General features: G+C 36.5%; 2 protein-coding genes across 4 annotated transcripts in view; one reads left to right on the forward strand and one right to left on the reverse strand.

The window, feature by feature from the left end:
• The window catches only part of PHC3 (polyhomeotic homolog 3), a 40796-nt gene extending 24737 nt beyond the window's left edge, over positions 1–16059 (forward strand). Inside the window, exons 12-15 of the mRNA XM_085322322.1 lie at positions 938–1052; positions 2433–2583; positions 2675–2906; positions 7274–16059. Coding sequence (XP_085178448.1) covers positions 938–1052; positions 2433–2583; positions 2675–2906; positions 7274–7428 — 653 coding nt within the window. The 3' untranslated portion in view covers positions 7429–16059. The remainder of the gene's footprint in view (positions 1–937; positions 1053–2432; positions 2584–2674; positions 2907–7273) is intronic.
• A 400-nt stretch (positions 16060–16459) lies between these two features.
• GPR160 (G protein-coupled receptor 160) lies at positions 16460–20027 on the reverse strand. 3 transcript variants are annotated; one of them, XM_085322297.1, is made up of 3 exons: positions 19718–20027; positions 19482–19546; positions 16460–18163 (listed from the first exon to the last, which is right to left on the reverse strand). In XM_085322297.1, exon 3 carries the CDS (start codon positions 18105–18107, stop codon positions 17088–17090), a length of 1020 nt encoding a protein of 339 aa, XP_085178423.1. In that variant the 5' UTR covers positions 18108–18163; positions 19482–19546; positions 19718–20027; the 3' UTR covers positions 16460–17087. The 3 variants fall into 3 exon arrangements, with proteins under 3 accessions (XP_085178423.1, XP_085178422.1, XP_085178421.1); XM_085322296.1 differs by lacking the exon at positions 19482–19546; XM_085322295.1 differs by lacking the exons at positions 19482–19546; positions 19718–20027 and adding an exon at positions 19409–19453.
• Positions 20028–20033: the final 6 nt, after the last annotated feature.

Consider the following 20033-nt stretch of genomic DNA (forward strand, 5'->3'; position numbering starts at 1 on the left):
AGAAAGAAAAGTTGGTGAGAAAGGAAGGAGGGATTTGCATTCTTAAGAGAAGCAGTAGAAGGGAAAAGTTGATAGCGTGTATACTGTAATACCTGTTGCAGAACTAGTATGATGCCTTTGTGTGAAGTTTGGAAAATATGTTACATGGACTGATCAAAACATTGTACTGAAACAGTCTTAAGCCTGAGAGACTTTGATCACACCCTTTATAACTAGCGCTACAGAATCACATACAGTTAACTTGCACTATCAATCCCACTGATGAAATGTATACAGTAAGATGTTTAGAATAATATACGAATTGTATTTTGAGACAAGAATTCTGTTTAGTGCAAGCATTTGTCAGAATGCAAAGGTAATCAAATAAGCCTGATAAGGATTTGACCCAATGTGTAGCTGCTTCAAGTAAATGTGAAAAGGGAAAATTTAACACAGTGAATTTTAGTGTAGCCTTATATTTCAAAGAACCTCACTGAGTAGGATTTACATGGTTTAGAAAAGTATTTATTTGAAATGTTGGCCTCCAGTTCTGTTATCCATAGATGAGATTAAATGTCTGATTTGCTTCCAGAAGTGCTCCTTTTGGTTGTAGCTGTGGCTTACTCAAAGAAATGATTTTACTCGYTTAATACATCACAGTGTTGCAGATTTTAAAAAATGTTTACTGTTTGAGGATGCTTACTCTGGATGGTTGGAAATCTAACAAAAATGCTGACTAAACTGGTTAATTTAATTGAAGGTTCAATCTGCTCAATSTCTTTTTATATGTAAAAGTGAAATTTATTACTTGCCTGATTTTTTATAATTTTCACTCAAATCTTCATTAAATGTGTTTGATATTTGAAAATTTTCTGCCTACTTCCTTAAGAAATGAGAAATTTGAATGTCATTTTGTTTGTTGCTGAGACTAACTTCTTTGTCTCACTCCTTTCTTTAGAGGGACTAGAGGAAATTGAAAATGATCTTCTGAAGTGTGAGTTTTGTGGAAAAATGGGATATTCTAATAAGTTTTTACGGTCAAAACGATTCTGCTCCACATCCTGTGCCAAAAGGTATTTTGCCTTGTTATTTTTTATTACTGCCTGGTTAATAGAATAGCACCCAAATAGTATCTGGTATTGAAAAATAAGTAAGCAGTTTAAAAAAAAAGTGTGAGAGAGAGAGATTGTCTTCTGCCCAGATCTCCAGAATCTGTAGGTACAGGGGACTATTGTGGAATATGATACAATTCAGGAAGTCAAACAAAAGTGATTAGTTCTTCCTAGGGATTGTAGTTGTGGAACTTTTTACTGAGGGAGTTATTGATGCAATTTGGCTCATGGGGAGGCTGGGATCATAGAAGAGAAATCCACAAAAAGTCACTCAGTGTTTGGAAACCATCTTTGGCTCAGATGTCCCTGGGCCACAAATCACTTTATCTGTCGTGCTCATATTCTCTTCTCCCTGCTGTTGGGTGTTAGAAAAAATTAGTAGGCTAGATGGGCTTTCCTACAGTTTTATGCTGTGCTGGAGAAAGCTCTGAATTATCTTGGTGTGGCTAAAATGGCGCATAGACTAAAAAGGCCTGTATGTATTTTTAGTAACATAAAAATTCATTATTTGCATAGAGTAAAATAGAAATAGTTATAAGCATGCATAATTAGTGTTGTTTTAAAGCTTCTTTCCTGAAAATAAAAAATGAAGCCATTTGCTTCTATGTGGTTGTTTCTTTTTGGATTTAGTATGCTTTTCATTTTGTGTTGGTTAAGAGAGAAACAAATCAAAATCAACATCTACATGTAAGATCTTGTAAGATCTTCCATCATTAGAACTGTTGTGGAAAGCTGATATTTAGTCCTAGATGTTTTAGAAATTATCTTGAATGGGGAGTAGTTTCCCCTTTCCAATCATTGCTTAGTTCTTCTTTGCATCAGGGTGCCTTGAAACCACCTTTCTCATGTCTGCTCCTCTTTTGGTCCCCAGTGTTAGACATTCACATTTTAAGTAGTGGGAGTGCATTTTAATTTTTACTTGTTGGGACACTACTAGTGAAATAAGAGGGAAATGGGCTCCTTTGCCTCTACCCTCCTTTGATTGAGTATCAGCCAGCTAGAGGAAGATGGAAGCAAAAGATGTAATATGACTTTAGGCTTTTAGAGGATGTTTTAGAGAAGCAGGATTGCAATATGATAAAGTGCAGTGGTGTTTRTCATGGGACATTAAGAACAGGAAAGACAGACATCTTCCAGGGATGATATAGATGTACTTGATCTTGCATCAAGGCAAAGGGTTAGAATAAGTAGCCTTGGAGGTACCTTTCTCTCTTGTGTTTCTGTGACACCTGTTGTCTTTAGGCAACAGTTCTGTAGACAACAATACCATTTTATTGCTAAGTTGATCGAATTTGTCCCCAAAAGTATTAATGAATTATTGAATGTACTTTACTTCCTTAGGCACAGCCTTAGTTGCACTAAGAAATTTGGGCTGTTTACATCAGACAAGACCAGTCGCTGGAATCGGAAGTCAGATAACCAAAACCTTGGGCGACGCGGGCGTCGACCGAGTGGCCCTGATGGGGCATCACGAGATCACTTTCTTAGACAGGTCTGTGAAATATTTGCTTAGAACTATGGCATTGTTTGGGGAATTACAAATAAAGTATAATACTGTAGTGTATTTGTACTACATTTTCCAGCTTCCAATTACTTATCCATCTGCAGAAGAAGATATGGCTTCTCACGAAGATGCTGTTCCAGCTGCCATGACCACCCGTCTGCGAAGGCAAAGTGAAAGAGAGAGAGAACGTGAACTTAGGGAACTAAGAATTAGGAAAATGCCGGAGAGCATTGACTTGCTACCGGTGGTGCAAACCGACCCATCTGTGTGGACTGTTGATGAAGTCTGGGCCTTTATACATTCTTTGCCTGGTATGTAATGTGAAATAGTTTTGTTCTGCTTGTGCAACAGTGGAACTCCTTGCCTTTTAGTATCACTGTGGTGAAGAGGTTAACAGCGCTAGTGTGCACATTAGTTGGTGTCAGAGACTGGAATGTGATTTGTTTCCTCTTGCTTATTCCTTCAGCACAAATTCCATGTCGATAGAACTAGTCCCACTTCTGCTGTTGCACCCCAGCTGATGGAGACTAAAGGTGTTCTTCCCTTCAGTCTGATTTCTCTCAAGAGGTCAGTAGAGAGATCAGACACACTTCTTCCCCTTTACACTTCTATTGTCTTCCCTCCTTACTTGCTTTTTATTTAGTAGAAAAGGCAAGAAAGGAGTTTATTCCCTTTATAAAACTGAAAAATTTGAAAGCCCTTTCATGATATAAATGACAYTTACAAAGAATATGCCAGTTTCTTCTATAAAGCTAAACTTTGGTTTGTATAGCTTTTGCACACTACCTGAAATACAGAAAACTACTGCATATAGCCTCTGAATACTCATGCAGGCACAAGAAATATAATATCTCAAGCTGTTCTCAAAAAAATATCTTATTTCTCCTTATTTATATACCTTCTCTTYAACTCAGTTTTTATAATTGTCTTTATATAATAATCTTCAGATTATTTGACATTTATTTGTCTGTCATTTCCTAACTTTCATAAGCTTTAAAATTTTACTTTCCTCCCCTTTCCCAATGATACCATTCTATCTCATCAGATACTGTAATCTCTGCAGGTAACAAGGCAAGTCTCCTTATTAGCAGTCATACAATATGGTTGTATGCAACATACAGTTGCTTACCCATGTCACTCGCATGTGACTCACAGGTTAAGTTTGTTAGTAATTTCATACTTTCTCTGGAATTTATAGCAGTGATGAACCATTTTTCTATATATCTCATTAATTCTGTAAGAATGTATCTTCATTGCCAAGTCCTATGCATGTTGTGCCAATTAATCTTTTATATAGCAGGTAAGACAAGGAACTGAGTTAGGTATGCCTTAAATCAACAAAAMTCATCCTTGAAGTACCTTTCTTCTGATGGTTTATAAAGTGCAATTAAGATACTTTATTGACTTCTGGAAACTTTCACTGTTGTCTGTTAAACAAAGCTTAGATCTGCTTTTTCAGATTTCTGTATCTTACTTTCATTACTCAAATATTAGATCACTACTGTTTAGATTTAATACTTTTAGATATTTGAGGCTCCGGTTAACGCCCTGATTGTAGATTCTGGAAAAGAATAAAAGATAGTTCCTGTCCTAGAAGCCTTGAAATACCGTAAAAACACAAATAGAAATAGGCCTTTTTGAAGCATACTTCTTACTGATTCGTTTGCCAGTATGAAAATAACCATGTTATTCTTAAAAATGTGGTTTTTATTCAGAAAATACTGTAGAATACTTCACCAGTTGCTGGCTCTGTTTTTCATATTTATTCTATACACAAATTAATCTCTGAATTTAAGCAGACTTTAAATTTTTCTGTACTCAGTGCAAATTTATTACAGTTGCTCATTCCATTCCACACTAAGGCCTAGTTTCTCAGATACTGCAAAAAATCAATATTTAAATCATATCTACAACATGCCAGAATATATGTTACAGAGCTATGCTCATATCATTAGGATAATTAGGGCTTTTCTTATGTTCATTATATTCTCAAGCCATACTTGAAAAAATACTTTTTCGTTTGCTGTTGAAGTTCAATAATACAAACAATAAGGAGGATAATTTATTTTCGTCGTGCTATTTGTAAAATAYGCATGTAAAATGTTTGCAGTCCGCACAAACCAGGAAGAACAAAGCTGTTCCTCCTTTCTTTCATCAGTTGCAAAATTAATGCTCTTCAACACCTCCCTTTTTTTTCCAAGTTATTGCACAACAAATTGCAAAAGCATTTCAGAATACCCAAATGTGATCAGATGAGGGATTTGAAATACATTCATATACATTTGACTCTGAAAGGCTTTTTTGTTGTTTTGTTTGCTTTTTGTTTTTAGCAAAAGTTGCATCAGAATGCTTCATATAGCCAGTGTTCTTTTAACATTCCCTCGCCACTCCCCCCCCCCCCAAAAAGAGGGCCACCTCCAACAGTAATATATTTTAATAGGACTGCTTTTGTTTTTAAATATAAAAAAAAAATCTCTTGATCTGTCTGATCCTTTCTAAATGCAGTGGAATGGCAGTTGCTGTGGTCAGATCTGAAGGTGGATGAATAGTGATACCTTCCACAGAAATACTTGCTTAGTACTTGCCTTTTGCAATTTTTCTGTCTTATATCTATCTTATCTTGAATAAGTAAGATTATTTATGATGGTATTAAGGTTGGTTATTTCTGCAGGAGCCAGTTATCTAAGGTGGGTTTTTTTTTCATTTTATTGACAGCAGTATCTTCACTTTGTAGCCAGAATTGGCAGTACCATTGCAGATGTTCTATGTGAAGTCTAGGGTCCTGAAGAATGTCCTAATTTATTGTGTTATAGTTTGTAGTTGGACTACACTAACGCATTGTACCTGAAATACTAAAAGTAAATATTACAGAATGCATGCAGGCACTAAAGCAGCTTAATGTTTCTGTGATGTTTTAGTGGCCGTATAAATACGGCTTGTGACAAATGGATTTTTTTCCCAAATGATACCACTCTTATTTCTGGTTATAGTAGATAATGCCCAAGAACTGGGCATTTATCAGGTATTAAAGTTGCATTGTTCTAAGTGCTATACCAAATAGTCCTTATTGATTTAAAAATTACTCAGCAGCTGCACAATAACTATTTTACTTTTGGGGGGTATAGCTTATTGAATGTAGCCGAAACTGCAGAAGTCTAGCATCAAACTGGAGATGCCATAAAATTCCACAAAACTTTTATCTTTTCTAATTATTACTCCATTATTTTTTAATCTTGCCCTATCTTCTCCTTAATAAAGTAGAATCTAACTGTTGCACCACGTCTGTTTAACAAACCATGAAGAAAAAGTTTTGATTTATTCCTTGTGAAGATTAGCCTTTTCTAACCGTGAACATTACTGTCACTACATAGTAATAATTTAAAAATAGTTAAGATTTGGATGTCAGTATTCCCTCCGGATTTCCTTTCTATTTATGTTTTTTACACGTTCCTTTCTATTCTACACATTTGTAAATCCATCAGGAAGTTAGATATTATCTATTACTCATAGAATTTAAATCTGAGCTCTCTCAAGAGGACGTTGAATTAGTCAGTTGATTTTATCGTAGATGGAAAAAGAAGTTCTTCAATGTTTTAATAGCTCTGTAATATTGTACTTTTTATAAAAGGGAAAAGACAAAAATATGAAGTCAAGAAAATAAGCATAAATGAGGAATTATTAAAAGCAGGAATGGAAGGTCAAGCACAAATGAAAATGTGCCTGAACGACTCTAAGACAGAAGGAGAGACCAGTGGGTTGAGAACACAAATCTATTAAAAACAGGAAACACATGGCTATGAAAATAAAGAAGCTTCAAATAAACAACTGATAGTGAGTGTTCTTACTCACATTATCAGAAGGTATTTGTCCATGTAACAGAGCTGTCATAGCTAGGCATAACTGACTGTTTCTGGTTAATGGGACATCTCTCAAGGGACCTTTTGCTTCCCTCAGTTTTTTTTAAGTGGAAAGGACCTTCGGTAACTTGGGACAGTCTGACCCATGCAGTTTCCTCCTTTCTTAYATTGTAAGCCTCAGTGATTTGAGGTCGTGTTTTTTCAAGAATATTAGTGTTCAGCAAAATTTCTCATTTAAATAAGAAATCCAACCAGTCTGAAGTTGCACTTGTCGAGTGAGTTATTGCTGTATATGGAATATTGACTCAGATAACTGATACATAGTGGGACAGTTCTGCTAAACCTCGAAAYTCAAAACTATATATATCTGACCCAATGTTGGTAATATATGGGTGGAATGAACAGCTTTTTGGAAATTGTGGGTAAGTAATTTTCTCTTTGAATTGTACCTAACAATGCACATATGCATAATATGCACATTTTTTTTATTGCTGAAGAGAACAAAGATGAATGATGCTTTTACTTGATTGCTGTTTCTGTGGTATTTTGCCAGTCTCTTCCAGTTTTGAGGTCATAGCAATTGTTCCTTTTAATGACATGAAAAAAWTGTTTACACAAGGACTTGAAATTTCCAGTGGGTAATTCTCCTACAGTTATAGTGTCATTAGAGGCTATAGTGAAGATGACTTTCAGAGTATCTCAGAAGATTCCATCATATTATTGAACTCTTGCATACTTTATTGATTCTTTAGCTAAAGGTGCAAGCATTGGGAATTGTGTAACACTGCACATTATTAATTCTTCTTTCTGTTCCCTTGCAGGTTGTCAAGATATCGCAGATGAATTTAGAGCCCAAGAAATTGATGGACAAGCTCTCCTCTTGTTGAAGGAGGATCATCTTATGAGTGCAATGAATATTAAGCTTGGACCTGCATTGAAAATCTGTGCACGTATCAATTCATTGAAAGAATCCTAGGGGGAACATGAAGGTTTAAACGTCAGTTTTTCTGTRACAGAACCAACAGTAGTATGCCAATATTTTCACTGTGGCATGAGTATTACTGTGATGTTTTGTTAAAAATACGGAGTTCTTCCCACATAAAAACTTTAAAATATTCCTCTGGTTATACCATGTAGTTCTCCAGAGCTTCCCACAATTAATAGGTTCATAGTAAAGCTTGAGTAATACTTTGAGTTAAAGTGGGAGTTCATGGAAAAACATGAAGTGAAATATGCTGTGATTAGTTAAATATTCCCCAACATGTACTTATCGTACAAATTTAACACCCCCAATCTAAACACCATCTAAAGTATGTAGCTGTATTCTGAAGGACGGTTTTTCCACACATAAAGCAGTTCTTGGACTGAAATAATAAGTGTCCACAGATCTTGTGGAAGCACTGATAACAGTAAAATGCTATGCATTTAGTTGCGCTCTCTGAGTTTCTTTTAGTCTTGAGCAAATTGTTTGAAGGGGTAGGTTTGCAACCTTTTTTTCTTGTGTAGGCTTACCCTCATCTCTACCACTGTAGTATTTTCTTTAAGTCTGGGAATACTGTAGACCATTCAGGAGTCTCATCAAAGTCCTTGCTGTCAGGCTACTGAAATACAATGGCATGATACTCTTGCCAGAGGTAACTGAAGCACATATGTTACTTCACTCTTTGTATGCTGCTATGCACTAAGAGGGCATTAAATTGTTAGGTTTCTAGTTTTGCTTGCTGCTAGTTAAACTAGACCAGCAGTTCTCAAACGAGGGCTCAGAGTGGATCTGAGAAGGTGCRATAACGCTCAGGCTTCAGGTTTCCAAATGCCTGGGTGTGAGGGGTTGAAAACTGCAGCCGGGGCTAACTGATGTTGAGGCAAGTGTACTCTTAAGAACTGGAGACAGAGAGAAAGGTTATCACAGCTCAGTATTTTTCTCTTCCAGACCTTCTTTTTCATACCATTTTCTTTACCAAACTCTCACTGTGCTGCAGCTCTCGTCCACTGGCTGATGTGAGCTGGGGTTGCAGTTGTCAGAGGMAGGAGTATGATGAGGAGCTGAGTGCGGTCCCATCAAAGCTCAGCAAAAGAGAAACTTTTACTCCTGTGGAGAGAGCTGAAGCTTCTGTGGGTGGAGGAATGCCACAGCCAAGCCACCCTGTGGGAAATCTCCATGGGCCTTGCTTCTGTGCCTCTGCAGGAGTTTTTTTTCCTGGACAGTGCAGAAGATACTCGTCCCCCAAGTTACTGACATCCTCAGAAGCTTCTTGCTTCTGAGGCAGCAGCACCTTCCCAGCCTTTACTTCACCATCTCCTGTGTACAGATGTGTGTGGATTTATTCTCTACCTTCTGTTCCCTTCCTTTTGCAGCTCTGTTCCCTGTAGGTACAGCCCTGAGTTCCCAAGCTCTTGTATAGGTCAAGAAGCATAACTGTGTTGATAGAGTTGCTATGTATATTTAAATTAAATATGTGCACGTCAGTCTGCAAATAAAAATATTTTATGCAAATGAGTGCATAAGATATGATTTAATAGGGAGGTATGCAGGGGAACCCCTGAATTGTTCCTGAAAAGAAGAGRAATTTTATCTGAAGTTTGAGAACTGCTGGCCTAGGTCAACTGAGTCAATGCACATATGSTGACTGAAAGGAAGGGTTGTCACAGGTAGATTGATGTGTTTATTATTTAAATGATGTCCTTAAAGAGCAAGTTGGGATTGCAGAAGAATCTGTGCTTCATTTTCCTTTTATAGATGATCACTTTGTTTTTGTTAACAGACTTCCTACCAATATCTTCCAGAGATCAACAGTAGAATCACTGCTTTTAATTGCAACTGCTTGAGCTTATTAATAGGGAGTGTTAGTAAGATTTTTATCAACCACTGAAGCTGCAGGTTAGGACTACCCATTGCTGTTACTTGGTAATGCATGGTGAAAGCCTTAATCCAAATGCCACCAAAGGCTTGAGAAGAATTAGTTGATGTCTGGGTTTGCTTTGGAGGGAAGTTGAAGAGCACTTTCTAATTTTTTTTTTTTTTCTATCTTCAGTTAGTGTTGTCAGACAAACTTAATTGAAGGTTCGCTGTTTGGCAGTGTTCATTTGAGAGATATCCTAATGGAGACAGTAGGTTCTCATTTGTAGCATTTCTGTAAGATACACTGTGTAGCATATCTGTAACATATGTTCTTGAAGATATCTTCTGTTTTGATGAGCTAATAGAAGACTAAAGATATCTTAGATATTTATTCTTTGGTTCTTGTCTTAAAGTTTTAATATTTTTATACAAAAATATYACTGGCTAATTTGTAATCTCTTTTCTGATCATATTGTTCTTTGGCGATGTAAAAAGTAGGTATATTTAAATGTGAATTGATAGTGGCTTAAGACATATTTGCAAATACGGACTTAAGTTATGAGTCCTGTCTAGACCTGCAGTTAATCACAGTGGTGTTATATGCGATAATTTCATGATTGTTCTAATCTTGGTATATTAGACAGCTTTCAGGAGAACTTCTACAGCTAGTGTTTATATATGACTGCCATACTAATTACTGACAGATGCCAGGAGCTCAAAGCAGGCCTGATTAATGCACATGTTTGTTCTAGTTCTTCCAGTACACTACATTTTCAGTGGTTTTTGGAGAGCCACAAACAGTGAGTTATGCTTTAAATATTAATGAATACAGCAACTAAGAATGTGGGTCTTACGTATACTGAAAGTTTTTTGCTTCAACTATTTTGGCATTAAGGAGGAACTTAGACACAACTATATTGATAGAAATGCACATGTACTCATGTACTAGAGTGTCGCYAGTAGAACTGTGTCAGTAAAATCAAATTTAAAAATACACGGGTACATACAAGTAGGCTGAAAAACTTTCAGGTGCAAATAAGGTCTATTTCAGGATCTTCTGAATTTACTGAGAAAGCAATACAAAGAGCAAAATTCTTCCAGAACCATTTTGCATACCAATCACTTCTGGTTTGTTCAAATCAGTGAGATTTTTCCAGGCTTATACTGGAATTCTCCGTGGCTTTCCCCACAAATTAAACTAGATTGTCCCCCAAAAGAGGAAGTACTGTTAATATTAATAAATTTCATTTTTTAACATTTACTCCCACTAGATGGGTCTGTCACAAATCCTCTTCAATAGTTGCATTTCTTAGGGTTTTTTATTCTGTCTTCAGACTGCTGCTGCTTTGTGCCACATCTCTCAGTAATACTTCAGCTCCTGTAGGAAGGAATGCAGGACACCATGGGATCTTAGCTCAAAAAGGATGCAAGWTGAATGGCTTTTTCTTTCCCTTTCTCTTTAAAACACACACACACACAAACACACACACACCCTCTCTACGTTCTTACCTTACWAAGTTCAGCATTAGCGCAAGGCATCCCCTTCACACAGGGTACGGCTGAATGTGACTCAAGATTTCTTCTAGTACAACTATTACACCTGTCTCAACAGGTATAATAGTTATCAGAATTTTTCTGTTTTATGTTTTAAAGAGTTGCCCCCCCAAATGCTTAATATGTGTGTGCAGATTCCCCTACTTAATCTGGCTCATATCACTCAGCAACCCTGCTCTGGAGTAGGAATAAAAGGAACAGCCCTGGSAGGGAAAGAGGCCACCTCTGCTGACCAGAGCGCTCTGGGAGCTCTGGGCTGCTCCATGTTCCACAGCGAGCACTGACAAGGAACTACCAGCTTCTCCCAGCCAACCCACATTGCCTCACTTTCCTAAGTCTTTAGATCCCCTTGCTTATAAACTTGCAGTGCTTTTAAACAGACTACATTGCAACTCCAGTCTTTATCCACTAATCCATTCATTTTCTTTASAACTGAATTGCTTGATGGAGGGTAAAACCTTTGCTATATTTGTGTCAACAAGCTATCTCARACAGAAGGCTTACATCCTGCAAGCATGCGTTTCTCTATTTCTTTCCTGTAAGAGCAGTTTTTTTCTATGACTATTTTGGGATAAATTAACAAACAAGTAGGAGTGTCGTCTTTTGCATAGAACAGATCAGTCCATCATAAACACAGATAAGACAGAGAGAGAAAAGAAATAGGATAAAAATAAGTATATAATACTTTTGGATCACATCTTTTTCATCTTGATCTTCGCTATAAGAAAATGTTCAGCTATAAAACTTTCTTACCTACAGTTTGAATTGAAGTTAATGAGACTTTGCTGGGTATAGAGTGTCATTGCCTGGCAAATTGGTTAAAACTGCTGCCTGTTTCAGATAYGTGCTATCATTTTAGTACCACAATCCTGATACAGAAACTTGAAGCTCAGTAGCCTAAGAAATTTTCTACACACTGACCAATTGACTAACTCTGGCAATCAGAATTCACTGAGAGATTGTGCTGCTCAGGCCTGGTCTTGCAAATAATTAGACACCTACGTAATTTAAAACATGAGTAGTTCTCCTTATAGTACTGGGACTAATTATACTTTAAATTAGGCATGTATGTAAAGGCTTGCAGGTTTATCTTACTAGTATGACTTAGAGATTTCTTGTTAGCATATATTTAGAAATACAGTTTTCACCCACTAGCCAGACTTGTTCTCACTGATCTAGGCTGCAGATAATAACTCTGTGACAGTCTTGTTAGGAAACCTTACACCAAAATTAGTCTATTAGAGATGGAAAGAAACTAACACTTTTAACATATTTTCTTTTAATTATTCTGCTTATGTTGAATGCTGAATGGAATAGGGATGCATGGAGCAAATGCAGCTATAAATGCATAATTTGTGTAAGGTGTTATTAATTGCTCATAATGAATTAAGTTTTAAGTCACTTTTGAACAATGAGCTGTAGTGTCAGACAGGAAGTATTGTGAAGACAAAGTATGCAAAAGAAATTTAGAATCATTTAATGCTTAATTTATTTAAGCTAAGCCTAAATTAAGTTAATTTTAAATTAATTTAGCTTTATTCGTGGGAATTCAGTTAAGACTCCAAAGGTCCTATATATCCACTGGACTACTTTGAAAATAGTAATGTTAAAAAGAAAGGATGATACAAGTAAGTGCCTGCTGTCTAGATACTATGTCTATTTCTTTATCAGAAAACTGTCCATAACGTAGTCTAAAAGCTCGATGGACAGTCTGTAGCCTTCAGTAGGAGACTGGAACATTTATTGGTTACAAAATTAGTTCGGATGTATGCAGTATGGCGAAATCTTTGCTGTGGGAATACTTACAACCATGTTCAGTTAATTAGATTGAAGTATTGACATGCCAGTCGCCTAAGGTAGCTGTGTAGTGAAGACGTACCCTAATGCATGTAAGTCAGGCTGGTTCATTTTTACCATCTTGATAATTTAGGCAGAGCTCTACAATGTGCCATTTTCTTCTCTATTTGGATTTCTAAATGTGCTTTTTGCGCTGTGAGTGTCACCTGTGTTGGATAGAGCAATTTGTATAATACTTGTGTTCTGTGTCTCATGGTTAGAAATTCCATGTTTACTCAAGGCCCTTTTCCTAAGCTGTGTGTAAGTTTGTGTAACCTACATCGTAGCTTTTACACACGTCCTCATTCACAACTCTGAGGTTGTGCATGTTATTTACTGATCTCATATGGCTAGGTGGAAAAAAAAAACAAAATTCAAACGGGAGAATATAAAATATGCTTATAATTGAAGGTGTTCAGTAAGCTTATAGCCTAGCCTATTTGTTGTAGCTGTTGATCAGCTTTTCCAAAGCACAATTCTGGCAATCAGTGCTACAAATAATTTCAAGATAAAAATTCTAAACAAACTTTCAGCATATATTTAGCTTCCTGCTAAATTACCCAAAGTGATTGTACTGTGAGGATCTATAAGATGATCTGAAGAGATTTTTCCATCTGGAAAGAATTGTAATTTGAGCACAACTGTACATTCGTAGAATAAGGATCATAAATATGCAACACCTAACATTTAAGGAGTATTTTAATTGTGCAGAAAAAGCACTGTATTGTTACTTAGGATTGTTGAAAGCATTATACCATTCTTAATAGGTACTACATCAGGGTATCTTTACTGATGATGGGATTAGGCTAGGAGCGCAAACATAACTGACTCATGAGGCATGCCTGTTTTATGGGTGAMATCAGGTCAGCCCATGGGAAGACTTCCATTGGCCTCTGCTACCTGCTCGGTGTTGGCAGTCGGGATGTTGACGTTCTCTGCCAGCTTTTTGTAAAGTAGATGGTTGAAAGAGTAACGAAAAATTCTAGAGAGCAGCTTCCCTTTCAAGTGTTCTTTGTGATACAAACTTAATGAGCTGACACAGATCAGGAAAGATGAAGGGTGGTATAAGGTGAATGAAGGGTTTTATTAATGAGTGCCAAATACTTTCATTTAGAGTTGAAAGCATCTAGAACAGCTCGTTTAAAAACAGCTTGATTTTTTTTTTTAGGGTATTCTGATTTGAGAAGAGTACTGAAGTTTATCATTAAGTGTTAACACTTTAATTCTCATGGGGTTATTTGATGTTCGTGGTAACAGTTGCCAAAAGTCTGTTGTAAAATATTTGAAAGTCTTAAGGCTTGTTAACTGCACAGCACAAGAAGCAATGTGTAGAGGAGATACAGCAGTGATGGTCTGTTGTTCTTATGATTTCAGATATTACCAGCTTCATAACATAGTTTCTCTCCTCTTTAAGTCCTGCAGTGAATCTGTAATCCTGTTCTATCAAGTAACAGCATATGGCTGTGTTGCCAGATCAAACAGTCAGTGTTACAACTTCCCAGAATTACCAGATAAAAGAAAATAATGTACAAAGAGAGGAAAAGATTTTGTCCACTAGGAGGATAATAGAATACAGATCACTTCACAACTGGATCAGATACCTCCCTAGATAGAAGGTCAAGGATAAAAATGGGCTTAAAAAGAAAGCTAGTATTTATATATTTTAAAATAGTCACCAGGCTAAGACCTACACAGTTGGATGCTAAGTGAAAACCTGTAGTGCCACTGTTGTCTACTTGGTGGGTATAATGGCAACCTAACAGTCGATATTTTTTGACACCTTTTCCCCAAAAAGTATACGAGAAAGAATGTGAGGTAACATCAGTACATTCAGTACTTGTTTTGCTTGCATGTTGTGGCTTCCATATAAAAATATTATCTCAAAATTTAAAATGGCTTTAGAAGGACTGCAGCAACTATTCTAAAAATTCTGCCACTCAGGATAAATGGGAATGTGTAAAATTAATTACGGTTTGAGAATCTGAATCACATTAGTAAATATATCAGCAGTCTTACTCAACTTCTTACAATTCCATTCTGTGTACATTAATGAATCTGAGACTAACCACATGAACAAACGTTTAAAATCTATATTCTTGAGAATAACTTTACCTTCATTTGTTGTTAAATAAATCTGAAATTAGGTATTTTCACCTGCCTCTAGAGGTTAGTTCAGGATCTTCTCCAGTGCCTGGTGCATTAATATATTTGAAATATTTGCTGGTTTTAAAATGGAATTAGGTTTTGTAACTATTTTGTCAACCCCATTTCAGTGGGTATGCAGTTTATATAAAACCTGAAGAAATGCTGYGTCCAGAAGTGTGTTTAGACTTGGTTTATTCTATAGCATCTCAAGCACTAAACAGCAGCAATTAGAAACTGAGAGCAGGTGTTGATAGCTTAAGGTTGTTTTTCAAGGTTAATGTTATACCTGTTTTCCTACTTTTTACATGGATGTAGAATTGTTTCTCATTAAATTATTCAGCCTAAAGGAGAAAATTTGTAGTGCCAAATATTTATTTCAAACTGTGTTGTTAGATACTGCCTCCTCTTATTGCACTAGTTTTAAAAATCAGTTATCGATAATTTACTGTCATTTTGATTGCCTTTTTAGTAGATTTTCCCCAAATCATTTTCTACTGCTCTAAAAATGCTCATCTCCTTTTGGTTACATCCCTAAAACACTGTTACTGAAACCTCAAAGAAATTTATGACATACTGTGGATGAAAGAAGCACTATGTGGGGTAAAGTAATAAATCAGAATGATAATTGGAATTTGATATATTGCAGAAATGTAAAATTAATATATGAGAGATGTGATTGTGTATTCTTATCATGGAGTAATATACTGGAATATTCTTTTATAAGAAATTTTAGCATACGCAGCATTAAATTCTGCAGTTAAATCTATGTCTATAATTGATATATAATAATGTAAATGGTAACCCAAAATAATTTAAATTTTACAGCTGAAGAGCACACAGTGAACTCTGTAAAATATCTTCACTTTGTGAACCGTTTTTTTWAAAAAGCACTTTCCTATTACCAACTAGCATGTGAATGAACTTTAGATTCTCATTTGTTATGATCTGTAGAAGTGAGATTTCTTTAATCTGTCTGTTAATGGATAAACTGATTATAYAAATGCTAAAACAAAGCACCTTATATTATGCTGCTTAAACTTGCTTGTAATTGCACCTTTTGTTATCTGCATATTTTTCTTATTGAGTATTCTTGTGTGTTACCATTGTTCCCTGTGGGTTTGAGTGAATGATTAACCAACCTACAGCATCATTTACTTACATAGTTTATATTTCAATACGACATTGTATTGTGAGTTCAGTGCTTCAGAAATAAATGCTACTTCCATTTGTCTACTTTTGTTGTGTATCACTGATTTGTCTCCTATAATTAAACTAATAGCTTTATAAAACTGTAAGAACTTGAAAATTAATAAAATATTTTTGTTACTCTAGATATTTTCCCCTATTGAATCAGGCCCTTTTGAAATTAAGGTAGTTACATTTCTGGTTCCAAAGTAAAGAAGTTCTATTCTAATTTAACCGCTTCTTTAATCTTTGGTATTGGCTTTCTAAGCTCACATACATCTGCTTAGAATAAGGAATTGAGTTGAACTGTTCRTGTGTTAAAGCACATCTGTATTTTTTCCAGTGACAGCATAACTGCTGTCAAATTGAAACTCTTACTGTTCTCAGACAGTAATGTATTTAATCTTTAATACATACATATATATACAAACACATTATATAGAGTAGCAGTAGCAAAGACATAATGAAACGTCACCTTTCCTTTAGATGCAACACCTATGCATCTTACCCAAAATATTGTAATATGTAAACAGAGCTTGCATTTATTTTTGTAGGAGCTGTACTTCAACTAAAACAAGTTATCCCTCTTTAAACAGGCAAGAAAATTTAAATCAAACTGAGAAAAGTCACACTTTAACAAGAAAGTACACTTCAGAAGTCACAGAACTTGTTTGAGCCTTTGACAGCAAGTAACACTTGAACATAACTGATAAGGTCTCCAGTTTAGAAAACTTTATTGCATTTTATACTATAAAACCTGAGATTATTCTGCTTAAAACAAGTGTCAGTCTACTGTAAAACAAAGTTCAACTGAAAACTTGTTTATGTAGGGTCTTTTGTTAAATCCAGACTTTTTAGCATACAGCAAGCACCTGCCAGTTCAAAAACCCGTGTGGAAATATGCACATATTTTTGGATGGATTTTCATTACACTACTGGTAAATAACTTTTTTCCAAGAGATTGCAGCTCTAGAGTATTTCTTTGTATTATCCAGAAGGACATGGRATGTCAGAGCACGAAACACTAAACTTCTGTTTTACAGCACTTATTTGCAGTCTTTTCAGTCAGCAGCTCATTAACAGATTACAATTACTGTGCCTGGCTTTTCAGCTGGCTCTGTATTTTCATTGTTAAATGGTGTAAAGCAGAATTTCCAGCTGACAAATGGATCTGTAGACCACATCTCCTCTGTCAAATCAACATCATGACATCGACACCAGTATGCTACTGCAATAAGAAAGCTGTTGATGAAGTATAGCCAGGGAACATTCATCTCCATGTAGGCTGGAATCTGAGCACCAAGAGACAAAATGATAATTTGGAGAAGAACAAAAGGTGCCCAAGTGCCAAGAAAACAGATGAGAAGTCTGGTCAGAAGTTGCCGCCTACAGCAAGTGCTGCTGCTGTTAGAYGCATATGGGAACATCAGAACAGGCTGACTGGCAAAGGAAACTACCCTGACAGAGAGTAGCATCATTAAAATTTCCTTCCAGCAAGCCAGAAGAGCCATGCCTATGAGAAGCAGCATGGTAAACGAGACAAAGTAGCTCTGCACACTGACGTAGGAAGGACACTGATAAGGAGAAAAGTGTTTCTGAATTTCCAGTTCTTCATAGATAGCAGGAACTTTCAGAATACAAGAAAACCCTGAAATCCATATAAAAACCACAACAAATATATAAAATAATCTTTTACTTCTTTTAGGAGACTGAGATGTTTGGGCTATAGTCACATAATAATCCAGAACAGCCACAAGATACACTGGGTAATGCAAAATACCGTAGGTAAAAGAAGTTATCTGAGTGAAGAGGCAGATGTGGTATTTGGTAAATCTTACACCCCAAAGTGCAAAGTCTTCAAAATAGAAAATGAAAGCTATATTTATCAGCAGTGTGAAATCAAGAAATGCTAGTGAAACACAGAAGTATCCCATAAAACTAACTTTCACATTTTTCTTTTTAACTCGCAATACAAAGAGATCAAGGGACACTTTTCCAAGCATAATAAGGAGCAGCATGCAGCTGATTTCAAGAGGTTGGTTGACTTGTGTATAGTGGTACCAACCAGAACAATTTTCACAGAGTATGGCAGCCATCCTCCAGTGATGAGAGCCAGCAAAATAAATAATTACAGGGCACAGTGCTTCATAATCTGAAAAAGAAAATTTAAGAGTTTATCCCTGGGGTGCTTCTATCAATTACAACTTATTTTCCATCATAGTAACTACCTTTACATCTGAATTTTCCAGGCTCCTAGTTTTAAGAGTGAAAAGCTTCACTAAAACACCATTAAATTGACAAGAAGTTCCTAAATTTTGTTTATATTCTTGAAATTACATTCTCTTGAGAGTTAAAAAGGCAACGCTGGCTTAAATTATTCTAGCTACTTTCCTAAGGAAACAAGGTTTAAGAAATGTTGACTGTGTTCCTTTCCTTCAGAAAGCACGGTCAAGTTGGGCAGAGGGGTGAACATTACAAGTAAGTAGTTCCTATGTATTTTGAGGAAATAGATAACTACACAGCAGACAAGTTGCACAAGATGGAGGCCAGTTCACAGTATGCCTCATGGTTTATTGTGGTCATAGAATTTAATTGGAATTGAGACTCAAAATAGTCCAAAGGCAGAAAAAGCATCATCCCAAATTACTCTTTTCAGTTGCTTAAATCCTGCAACTCAGAGTCCCAAATAAACAAGCTTCATTAGTTGACTAGATCTTTTGTTCTCCTTATATTAGTTTTAATATTACAAAAGACAACACTTCAAAACTGCTGTTCTTTCCTTTGGACTTGCATAGTTTCTTTTTAGTAACTTTTCCATGTGTTAATTCCTAGCAAAGTGAACATAGGATAGCTTCACATATGTTAGCATGATGTACTAGAAAAAGCTATCTATTGTTTTCCTAAAGAAACAAGATGGTGATATTTATTATAGTGCCTATATAGTGATCTAACATAGTGCCTCTATTTAGAAGCATGGATGAACACAAAGCACTGAACATTTTCCACTTTTGTTTTTAACTCTCAGCAGGTCTACAAAACTGGTAACTGCTGTTTTGCTTACATTTCCATTTCCTCATCACTACCCTTCCCTGCAAAGTTGTCACTTATTACTTTTGTGTTTTGCTTCGGGGGGGGGGGGGCTGCAAACTTAAGGCAGCGGTAAGAAGTAGCAGCTTCTTAGGATCTGTTAAGTATGATTCGTTTGTATTTAAGCTGACATTTTCTTACTAGCTTCCCTGAATTAATGAACATTTTTGAGATAGGTGTCTTCTAAAAAAGCAGAAAGAACAGAGTAATCAAGAATACTTTGCAGTGTCTTCTTTAGCATGGTATGTGCCCACTAGCTACCACTGAACGCTATTACAAGCCCACCTGGGCTTGCAGTTTCACTAAGCACCTGCACAAATACATTTCGTCCTCGAAAACTCTGAATGCATTTTACAATACAACTCAAAATAGCCATCTTTCACCTTCCGTGTGTATCTCGTCTTCCTACATACGCTGCTGCATTTGTGCATTTCAGACTGGAGGAAACCTGCAGTCAAAACAGTACGTGTCATACGCTACACAAGCGATAGTTTTAATCTATGTGTATTGTAATGCAAAATAACCTGTACACACGTTAAAGCTTCCATCTGCCGTGGAGAGGCCTGGGCTAAACAGCAGAGGCGTCAGTGACATTAGCCCGGGACGCCACCCGTCTTACCTGGGTTTTCACTGCCGGGTACGTTTTCACCACTTCAAACCATCGCGCTGGCAGTCAAGCGGCACCAGCAATTCCAATTCCTGCTTTCAGAAAGGCCCGAGAAGTTCACTATAGGGTAAAACTCAGTTTAGACGTCCAGAGAGTAAGAAAACGCGTTGCTTTCCCGCTTTTTCCGAATAAAACTCCTCGCGCTCAGTGCCGCCAGTGAAGAAAGGAAGGGAAAAAAAAAGAAAAAAAAAAGCGGAACCGCACGAAAACCAGGCTTTAGCGGCGCACGGGATCGGCGGAGAGCGCGGGCGGCGGGGCGGCCCCGCGC

The sequence above is a fragment of the Rhea americana genome, unplaced genomic scaffold (assembly GCF_003343005.1).
Source record: "Rhea americana isolate MKP2758 unplaced genomic scaffold, rheAme1 scaffold_76, whole genome shotgun sequence".
In the NCBI taxonomy this organism is placed as follows: Eukaryota; Metazoa; Chordata; class Aves; order Rheiformes; family Rheidae; genus Rhea; species Rhea americana.